We start from the raw sequence: 11,334 nt of genomic DNA, 5'->3' as shown, positions 1-11,334 counted from the left end.
TTATCCCAATTGGGTTTTTCTTGGTAAAGTTTTTAACGAGGCAATCATGAATTACAAATTTAAAAATCAATGAAGAAATAATTTTTTTATATAGTTCATGTGTTTATTTCAAATTTCAAATTGCAATATATATATATATAATATATATATATAATATATATATATATATACACATTATAATTATACAAATACAATATAAAAATATAATATAAAAAAAGTATAAAAATTTGGGCAGCCGGTCGGGCATCGGGCAGCCCGACCGGGCACGGGCAACCACCTCCTACCCGAAGCCCGTTCAAGGTACAATTCAGGTCGGGTCGGATAACCTGAATTTTCGTTCAGTTCGGGTTCGGTAATCGAGCAAAAATTCAGACTTTTCGGTGGTCACAGGGGAGGCTCGTCCAAAGTTTCAGCACTACTGATGGATAAATATTAGAGTAATTATTAAGGTCTCATTTAATTCCTTACTTGAATCTATTATTCTAATTCTGCTATAGTATTTTTCATCTTACAAAGAATTTAAATTCAAAATTTTATTCTCTCAAAAATTTTTAGCCAATGAATCAGAATTACTGATTTGAATGCGTGAACCAAGTGGACTCTAAAACAACATCTATATATATATATATATATATATATGGTGAAATGGACTTTCTAGGTGTTCACGAATCGGATTACGCGGATTAGGAGTCAATCCGCAATTCAATCGGTTTATGCGAATTGAAAATATCTCAATCCGTTACCAATTCAATCCAATCCAATCCGAAATTTGCGGATTCACAAATTGACTTATGTTTTCGATATTTTCATACAATTAAATACAAAATTAAACATAAACATAATAACATATAATTTAAATAGTTCTATTATTAATTTCAACACAAAATTTAACATAAAATTGAAGTCTTTGACATAAAACTCAAGTCTTTGACAATAACTTAAAAAGTAGAAATCAAACCCATCGTAACAAACAAACTTTAATAAGTAATTACAACTAAAAATTTAAAATGAGTTAGGCTTGGGCCTTATATTTAAATCTGTTGTATAACATTTGGTCTTTTCTCTATTCCAATACATAATACATATGTAGTTAAATATATACATATAACATTAAAAAAATCTCTTATATATATTAATAAAATAGATAAAAATATATAAAATATATATAATTCGGATAGATAAATTATACGAATTAACAAATGCTCACTCTGCAATCTAAATCTCAATCTCTTACAATCTAATATTTTTTTAATCTAATTCAATCTGTAGGATTATATTAGATTAGATTATACCAATTAAAAGGATTTGCGGATTCAAAAAACCGTATTTCTATGGAAACCGTGTTTTTCAATCTGCCGATAAAAAAGTCACGCCGACGAGACTGCGATTAACTAGACTTGATAAGTGATAGGGTGATAGAATTGGGCCTTCATAATGAGCCCATACGAGACTCAGCTCAGTCCAGTCCAGTCCAACAAAGAGATCGTGTACATCTGATCGCATTCTTGCAGGAGCAATCGCCCAATAAAAACAATGCACATAAGAACTCATCGCACAATTCCTTTTTCCCTGAAAAGTGGAAGAAAGAAGAGAACCTCTCTGTTTACTCTGCTTCTTCTTCTTGGAATAACCCATTTTGATTTTGGTTTGGATTTAGCATTTCTTCTTTGCTTCTTCTTCTCGTTCGCTGAAAATGGCAAGCTTCTTTCACAGGCTCGCCAAATCCGCTCCATTGGCCTTCTCCAATGCCTTCGGAGCCCAACGCAAGTCCCGCCATGGAATCCCCTTCGGAGCTCTCGCCGCAATTTCCGGTGGATTCTCCTACTTCTACTTCTACTCCTCGCCGCAATTGGTAATCTTAATGTGCTGTAATTCGTTATGCTTTGGTTGATCGATCGGTCAAGATAGTGTTTTTTTTAATTATTATTATTATTATTTTGGTTTATTTTTCTAGAAACTTCTGGGAAGTTCGTTTTTGTTTGTGGACGATCGATAACGCTTGTGTGGATTTCTTGAAGATTTCGCATTAGAACGATGCTTTATTTTTCGGAAATGATTGAATTGCTTTTCATTTCCCGTGTAAACATGAAGTAAATTTGACTTGATAAGGTTTTTCGTTATATGATATAGGTTTTCTTCTTATTTGTTCTCATTGAAATGTGGGTTACTTTTAGCTGAAACGATGTTTGATTAAGATATTTTTCATGGTTTACTTAGGTTTATTCATGTTGGTTTTGATTTGTTTCCTTTTTTTTTTTTGTTGGATTTTGGTTTAATTTATCTAGAAACTCTGCAAAACTTTTGGTTATGAATGATGGCTAACACTAGTGTGGATTTCTCGAAAATTTCATATTAGAACCATACTTTAATATTTTAAAATGATTGAATTGGTTTTATTTTCTAGTGCGGTAATGAGGTAAATTGTACTTGGTAAGGTTTTTCGTTATCTCTTGTAGGTTTTCTTCTTATTTTTTTCTCATTGCAATGTGGTGTACTTTGTAAACCATGTTTGATTACGATCGTGCTCGTGGTTTATAGGTTGATCAGTTGGTGAAGATTAGGTTTGTTCATGATCATTATGATTTTTTCTCTTTTTGTATTCCTTTGTGTATTTTGGTTTGATTTATCAAGAAACTTCAGCAAAGCTTGCTAACGGGTGTGGATTTCTTGAAAATTTTGCACTAGAACCATGCCTTTAGTTTTTTGAAATGGTCATTTTGTTTTTCTTTTCGTGTGCAGAAATGGATATAATTGTGCTTGATGGCATTTTTGTTGCTTTGTATGGAAAAATCTTTCTAAAAGAATGAATAGGATGCACAAAATATATTTGTATTTAACGTGCCTTTTAGGAAAAATAGCTTTCTTGTTAATATACATTGCTTTGTTTTGTATTTTACAGGCACATTTAGATCAAATCAATGAAGAATCAGGCCCAAAAGTTGGTGAGTCCCTCTATTTGGAAAACGGGGATGTTGATAATGTTTTTGCAAGTTCTCTGAAAAAGGTTTTGGTTTTGCATTCTTCATTGGTTGCTTTTTAAGCTGAAATATTTGAAGCTCTTTCTATAAGATTTCTACGATTCCGTCTTATATGGATATGTGTCATGTGTTTTCAGCGTTGAATCCGGATAAGTGGATTGAATTTAAGTTGCAAGACACTGCGAGGGTTAGCCACAATACTCAATTATTCAGGTACACCAAGCCTTCTGAATTAAAAGTTACAGGTTAATCTACGTGTGTGTATATGATCATCATGCCCATTGGGTCATATCAAAGCCGGATTTCAAGCTAGTAGTGACTTTTTTGTATTGATACTACATGGTTTCTGAATTTCGTTGTAAATGTGTGATAAGTTTCTCTTTTAACTAATTTGTTTGGTTTCTACACAAAATACCAGATTTTCATTTGACCCCACTGCGAAATTGGGCTTGGATATTGCTTCCTGCATCCTTACAAGGTACTCTGCTCTGCTGTTAAATAAAATTGTAAAATTTATCTCGAAATTCCTATTCACAAGGAATCTGCTACTACCGCTGCCTTTTTCTTTTGTTCAAACGATTGTTCTTATAATTACAGGGCTCCACTTGGACACGATGTTGAGGGGAAACCAAAATATGTTGTACGCCCGTAAGTCTTCCTATTCAAATCTAATAAGCTTGATTATTAAGTACTTTACCAATTCTACTCTCTATTGCTTAGCTTTGAAATCATCACGCTTAAATGCTTTCATCCGTTATCTGCATTTGCACCTTATTTTGTGCATCCTTTTAGTCACTATGCTCAGTGATCATCATCAAATGCGTCTTTTAGTCAGTGTGTTCATTCCTCGATCACTTGAAAACAAAAAAAAAAAAAAAAAAAAAAAAAAAAAAAAAATTGGAGTTCTTGGTTCTTAAGTTGTATAAAGCTAGGTAAGGACTTGATTAAGTAGAAGTTCTCGCCTGCTCTTCAGTTATTCTTTTGCCCTTATGTACAAAATTTTGGAATTTTCAGGTACACTCCAATATCAGATCCAGATTCGAAGGGTTTTTTTGATTTATTAATTAAGGTATGCTTAATTACCAAAAAAATATAGAAACAAATAAGTCTGCATTGGTTGATGGTAGTTACTTCTATTTCTGTAGTTGACGTTACTTTCAATTGATGTACTGCTTCAACTTGTGCATATATATTCTTCAATGCACTGCAGGTGTATCCAGAAGGAAAAATGAGTCAGCATTTTGCAAGCCTAAAGCCAGGCGATGTGGTGGAAGTGAAAGGGTAGATTATTTTGATCCACAACTATTTGCATGGTATACATTTTATATCATCTTTAGAATGAAGTTTGTGTGTTTTATTGCAGGCCCATTGAAAAGCTTAGATACTCTCCCAATATGAAGAAACACATAGGCATGGTATCGATGCGTTATCTAGAAACTCATAGACAGCGGTTGCAGTATAAATAGAATTATAGAACATACAAAGTATATATATATATATATATATATATTATTATTATTATTTCTAACACATTTGCTTGTATAGCTTTTGAGTGCATGCTATGTGACATAATCGATGTTTAATTTATGTGGTTAGCCCTTCTCTAAAAAGAAATTGCACTCTTTTGTCCAGATTGCAGGTGGCACAGGAATTACTCCAATGCTTCAGGTTATTGAGGCTATACTGAAAAATCCCGATGATAACACACAGGTGAGCAATATGCTATCTCATTGTTCTTTTGAGAACATTAATCTTGCTTTCCCATGTAAATATTTTCAAATGGTTACGAGATCAAAGCCGTGTTTAGAATTGATCCCGCTTTTGTTTTTCACGTTTTTCGAGAAAGAAAAAATGAAAACGTTTTCAAAACGGTGTTTGGCGCAATAAAGACAAAAAGCGAAAATGAAAACGATTTTTTAGTTTAGTGTAAAATGAGAGAGAAATGAAAAACGACTTTTAGTCGTTTTTTTTTTTTTTGTTTTTGTTTTCTCCTCCCTCGAGCAGAGAGAGAGAAAGAGAGACATTTATGAGTTTTTTTACACTGAAAACAATCTCTTGATAAAACTACCAAACGCATTTTCAAAAATGATTTCTGTCTGAGATTGAATGCGTTTTCATTTTCATTTTCATACAAAAAACAAAATCATTTTAGAACAAGTTTCAAACGCGCCCCAAATGGTCTGAATCTCAAAGACTTTGCTACATCAAGGTTCAAGGATAAATGAACATTTCAGGAAGTCTAGTGCTTGGATATATATTAATGTATGTGTTTTAGACCATCTCGCATGCAAATGCTAATGCCAATTGTATATTTAGCACTAAAAACGATGATATGGTATGTTATTCTCATTTTGCTCCAATGCATAATGATATTTGAAATGCTAAATCTATTTTTTTTTATAATTATTAAGTTTTGAAAGTTGGAAAAGTAAACTTTTATTTTTAAAATAATTAGAAAATGCAAAAGTTGCATTGATTACATGGAAAAAGTAAACATCTCAACTAATAGTAATTAAATGTTAAATTTCCCATATGCCATACTTGGTGGAAAATTTGCAATAAAGTATAGCATATTGGAAATTTGGCATAATAAATAGCATTACATTGGAGAGTGCTTTTTGCATTCAAATGTTAAATTTGCAATTGACACATTAATTTTAGCATTGCATTGGAGATACTCTTACTTGGATAACGTGCTATTATTATTTGTTAATGGACGAAGTCTAGCTTCATGGTAGTCTTTAATCCTCCCAGGTCTCTCTATTGTACGGTAATGTTTCCCCAGATGACATACTGCTTAAACAGAAACTTGACTTTCTAGCAGCTAGCCACCCAAATCTTAAGGTACCATTTTTACCACTACAGACGGGTTCTCATTGAATTTGTCCAAACCAGATCTCTAACTCACAAAAATTTTGGCTTTCTTTATTTGGTGGAAAAAAAAAATCCCAGGTATACTATACAGTAGATAATCCTACAAAGAATTGGAAAGGAGGCAAAGGTTACATATCAAAGGAGATAGTTTTAAAAGGCTTACCTGGTCCTGGTGAAGATACCCTCATCCTTGTAAGTGTTACTTTGAAAAAGTCACTTTTTTTTTATTTGTTTGTCATATTTTATTTGCATTCTGAGTTAAAGGTTTTCTTTTTCTCATCTTTTTCCTCCCTTCAGTAAGCAACCTGATTAAAATTATTGAATTGTTGTGGCATCCTTGCTTGTTAGGATGGACTTGCCATGACTTAGCATTGCCATGGCTTCAAGGCTTCAACAATAGCCCGTAAATTGTGTTCCAGTATTAAAAAATTTAGATTGTGTGATCTAGCTAGGAGTAAAATATGGTCAAGACACCTTGTACTGAAAGCATTATCTAAAGCTACAGACCACTCTACAAGTAATATGACTTAGCTCTCAATGTGGTAATTCTAGTACCCCATTATGTTTATGAAATCGGAATGTCACCAAAGCATGCGGTTGCTAGTTGGACTCGTTCCTGTTTGAATCCCCTCCCTGTTGGATTCCAACAGGTTCTTAGTATTAGAGCGGCGACTAGATCTAGGTTTCAATTCTGAAAGCTCATTAAGAAAACCTTCGTATGACCTTATCCTTCCCGTTCAGGTTTGTGGCCCTCCTGGGATGATGAAACATATTTCAGGTGAAAAAGCTAAAGACTGGACACAAGGAGAGGTATGGTTGGCATATTTCTTCTTATTTTTCATTGGTTTTTTCCAAATACCCAAAAGTTGTGGGTTTTACACCTTCCCGGGTTCATTTGATTTTACATTGGTTTTTCCGACTACGTAAAGATAATGCGTTTTATACACTTTCATGAGTTCATTGGTTATTGCTCTCTCTCTCTCTCTCTTTCAGCTCAGAGGCATACTCAAAGAACTTGGATATACAGAGGAAATGGTTTACAAATTTTGAGCGACAATGTCAGGTCGCATCTGAAGCAGTTTTTATGCTCATTTCCAGAGTAACTGCAATAAAATGTTTTCTCAAGTAACACTGATCCATATATACATAGAGACGGATTTTCAGTAGAAAAATCACTTATTAGTGTCCATGCTTGTTTGGGTTTAACTTTGGAAGAAATTTCCAGTGTTCTCCATGGCGGTTTTTTTTTTTTTTTTTTTTTTTTTTTTTTTTTCAATTCTCCCAATAAAGGGCAAGCTGAGCTGCTAATGGATGTTCGATATCCATGATGACTTATTGGTTAAACTTCTTGGGTCTTCTTCTTAAAAATGTTAATTGTTAAGCTTCTTGTGAGCACTATATTTGTTTTGTAAGGAAAGAAAATGACGGTACTTGTTTTTTGCTAAATGCAAAATAAATAATGTCTCAATTTTCAATTTTCGTACAAGTACATGCACATGTATGTATATGTACGTGTGTGTACATATATATCTTTTCTTAATGAGAATAATATGATATATGATTTCGCTAGTAATCGAGAAAATCCAAAAAAAGTACACCTTCAATTTTAGCTAATCTCATGTCATTATATTCTCATGAAAAAAGAAAATTAAAAGTACCCATGTTTTCCTCCAAAAAGTACTCGCAGGTTCTAAATTAAATATTATGTTAGAAAGCCTGAGTATTTTTTGGGAATAATATAAAAATACGACATGAGATTAGTTAAAGCTGAGAGAGAACTTTTTGATTCTCTTGTAGAACATTTTACGTGAAACACACTGTCGTTTTCCCAACCTAAGAGTCAACAATGCTCTCACCAAAAGCGCCTATTGCTTCTTTCAAAACGACGGGTTTCTATTGCTTCTTTTAAAACGACGGTGACCCAGCACGTGAACAGAAACACTCACCGTTTCCGCCTGCCTCGTTAACTCGAATAAGTTAGCGGGGTATGGGGTGGTGGGTTTTCTCGTTATGAATTCCGCGTAGTCGCAGTATCCTATTTATCCGATTAGCATTTTTATTATAAAATAAAAAAATAAATAAGGATTATTTTTATAAATATCTTCTAAACTATTTTTATTGTAAAATAAAGAAATAAATAACGATTATTTTTATAAATGTCTTCTAAATTATATACCTTGTTTTAAAGTATAACTTCATTTTTTAAAATAATTCAAAACACCTCTTAATTTATAGAAAATAGATCAAACTATCCTTCCATCCAAATCCGTCTATAGATTTAACAAAAGTGTCAACGTGGCATGCTATTAAAAGCCAACTAAATATTAAATTTTAATTTAAAAAAAGAGAGAGAATGAGTGATTATAACATAATTTGATATTTTAAGTTTGAAACATTATTAAAAACTTAAAAATATACCTAAGCCTCCTTTTAATCTCTCTCTTCGTCTCCTTATACTCAAGTCTGCATGGCTGACACTGACAATTGATGGTCAGCTCCGGTGACCTCAACTGTTTTTCAGTAGTTGGAGACTGTTTTTTCGACGACTTTTTTCCGATGACTGTTTAATGATATTTACTGATAAATACTGTATTTAGTGATAAATCATGTCATATTTATCTGAAAATCCGACAACTATTTAACATTGTATTTACTAATAAATACAATATTTATTAATAAATATTACATTTGTCTAAAATTTCAGTTAATAACTCTGGCGACCATTTAACACTGTATTTACCGATAAATACTGTATTTATCAATAAATGTCTTATTTATTAATAAATATCATATTTATTTAAAGATCTAACGGTACCATAAATATCACATATTCTAAATTATAACTACTAAAATAACTACAAATAAATACAATATTTACTATATTCAAAATTGTAATTACTAAAATATTTAAAAATAAATATTATATTTATCATATCTAAACTTATTAGTTATTACTACTAAAGCATTTACTAATAAATATAATATTACCATGTCCAAAATTAAAATTACTAAAATGTTTACTTATAAATACAATATTTATCATATTTAAACTTATAACTAATAGAATATTTTTAAGAATATACAGTATTTATCATATCAAATCTTCTCACTACTAAAATATTTACAGATAGATAATTTTACCATATTCCAAACATAAACACAGACAAATGCAAGACAAAATTCCACAAAAATTCTACAAATTCTCGGACCTCATGCACAAACTCATACGTAAATTTGAGTTTAAAAAGTATTAACAAATGTAAATATGTCTTCTCTGCAAATGTTCGCCATCGTTGCCGTGATTGCGACGGAGCTTCGTACTCACCTTCAAGAGAGGGATCACGATGGAGCTTCGACGGCGGACCGTTTCTCTGGCCAAGATTTGCTTTCGACCGCCGGAATAAGAAGGAAGCCCGCGAAATCTGGTCGGATTTGGTTCGAGACGGCTAGATCCGAAGACTGCCGGTGACGAACCTTGTGAGGACAACTACGGCGCGAGAGCACTCTGCACTGACCAGCATCTAGGTCGTGACGGCCTGTTCACGAAATCTGGTCGGATCTGCTCGGATCTCCAACCTCCGCGAGTCGACAATGACGGTGACGAGAGAAGAGAGATAGAACTGACGACGATAGATCTCAGAACGGCGACGACTTGTACTTGAAGAGAGAGAGAGACAGAGAAAGGATCTGCAGGTGGGAGAGAACACGCAGAGGAAGAAGCGTTTGATGAAAAGGGGGAGAGACAAAATGAAGCCCTAATAGGATGGGTATATTTGGAAAACAATAATTTGTGTAATGAAAAATTAAAATATGCTATAATTTATCATGTTCTAAAGAATATGTTATTGTTGGTTTTGAAAATGATTTTTTACACATAAACTTGTATTTAGCAGATTGGGTATAACAAAAAATAATAAATTTTTGAGATACTCTATAAATTACATTAATTTATGAATAAATAAATAAATTAAATTAATTTATTAATAAATGTGCCTAGTGAACGATTAGGTTGATAACTTGAATTTTTTGACCGTAAACATTTCTTACTTTAAGCTTGCTTAGAATACCCGAATCTTCCTCGTCAATTTCTTGAATCTATGAAGACGTGTGTGTGGGCACACCTGAAGCAAAACGAGATTAGCACTCAAACACTCAAGTTTTCTACGAACACCAACTCATACATGGCGTGGAATTGGGGAGAAAATTTTTCTTTTCCTTACTTTATAAAAACCGGCCGCTATATGCTAAGGAGAGCAAAAATTGTGTTTTTCAATTTTCTGCAATCTCCTACTTATAAAGTAGTAGTCAAACTCCTAAAAGAAGTCTTAGATATAGCTTGATAATTATCCCCCACTTCTAATTGATTTTAAAAACAAAATTCCATCTCTCTCTTACCCATAGGGGACGGCCTACACAGGGATATTCCCCCTTGTGGTTGGCACAAATAGTAGATAGAGAAGGAGATAAAATTTTTCTTTATCGTGCAGTCTACGTTTGACTCAAATTCAAATTTCAATTAAAGTCAAACTTAATTTAATAGGTAGCCACTACCGGTGAGATGAATTTGACTCTGAGAAGTGAAGATTTGCACGCTCCTTTCTTTTTCCTACCTATTTTCTTTAAGGCATGTATTAAATTATGGGTTGTAAACTCATATATGTCACGCCCCCCAAACAGGGTGGGTGAGCTCGATTAGGGATTAATAAAGCAGATTCCCAGACTGAGCCCCACACTTAACTGCATTAAAATATAAATAAACTACTACAAAATCCAGGAGCCTCTGACTCACAGGGCTCCACCCCACAGGACATACATTATCGTACATACATGCTCATGTAAATAATCATTACAACAGACATCAACCACAGTCTAGTTAATCCAAATATTACATAAGTTTACAGAATTTCTTAAATTCCTTACATTTGTCCAAGAGGATGACCACAATCCTCGCTTGATTCCAACAGCAGCACAACTCAGCTGCTCCGTAGCAAATATCCAGCTACTGTGCACCACTCCTAGAGTCTCCTGGGGGGGGTTTAATACATTTAAAATATAAAACGTGAGTGAAAGGCCCAGTAGGATATAATTTGAAATAAATGTTATAATAAATGTGCGAGGGAATACATAAATGAATAAGTAAATAAAATAAGACATTCAGTCCCGACAGAACAGCCGGAACCTCACATCCTTTTTCTCAAAGGAAATGTAACTGTAAATAACCGTTTTACAGGCTTCAGCAAGTAATTAGTACAAATTACTTACCTAACTAAGTGCCTCGCCTACCCGGACCGAGTTTCGGGTTCTGCCCCCGAGGATGCACTCTCCGCATCCTATCTAGGCTTACAGCAATAGACTCTATTACCAGTTCACAAGATCTCTTTGCTTAAGAAATCATTCATTAACATTTTGAAATTATTAATACGACCCCACGAACTACTCAAGCCGCGGGCCCCATGACTGGACAAGCCATGAGGTTCCATGA

At 33.4% G+C, this 11,334-nt stretch overlaps 1 protein-coding gene across 1 annotated transcript; it reads left to right on the top strand.

Moving 5' to 3' along the window:
- Nucleotides 1-1,616: 1,616 nt before the first annotated feature.
- LOC21389297 (NADH-cytochrome b5 reductase-like protein) lies at nt 1,617-7,117 on the top strand. Its single transcript, XM_024170741.1, has 13 exons — nt 1,617-1,852; nt 2,900-2,942; nt 3,116-3,191; nt 3,397-3,456; nt 3,576-3,626; nt 3,993-4,047; nt 4,189-4,259; nt 4,342-4,393; nt 4,611-4,688; nt 5,733-5,822; nt 5,931-6,044; nt 6,594-6,662; nt 6,846-7,117. The coding sequence occupies exons 1-13, from the start codon at nt 1,694-1,696 to the stop codon at nt 6,900-6,902; spliced, it is 975 nt and encodes a 324-aa protein (XP_024026509.1). The 5' UTR covers nt 1,617-1,693; the 3' UTR covers nt 6,903-7,117.
- The last annotated feature ends 4,217 nt before the right edge of the window (nt 7,118-11,334 follow it).

The sequence above is a fragment of the Morus notabilis genome, unplaced genomic scaffold, assembly GCF_000414095.1.
Source record: "Morus notabilis unplaced genomic scaffold, ASM41409v2 Scaffold481, whole genome shotgun sequence".
Taxonomy (NCBI): Eukaryota; Viridiplantae; Streptophyta; class Magnoliopsida; order Rosales; family Moraceae; genus Morus; species Morus notabilis.
Note: the sequence above shows the minus strand (reverse complement) of the source record. Positions and strands in the feature narration are given on the sequence as shown.

What these genes read in the sequence shown, in the direction of transcription:
- LOC21389297 (XM_024170741.1), top strand. Translation starts at nt 1,694, where the DNA reads ATGGCAAGCTTCTTTCACAGGCTCGCCAAATCCGCTCCATTGGCCTTC. An exon ending in CACAATACTCAATTATTCAG is followed by an intron (nt 3,192 to 3,396) that starts GTACACCAAGCC and finishes ACAAAATACCAG; the next exon opens with ATTTTCATTTGACCCCACTG. An exon ending in GCTTCCTGCATCCTTACAAG is followed by an intron (nt 3,457 to 3,575) that starts GTACTCTGCTCT and finishes TTATAATTACAG; the next exon opens with GGCTCCACTTGGACACGATG.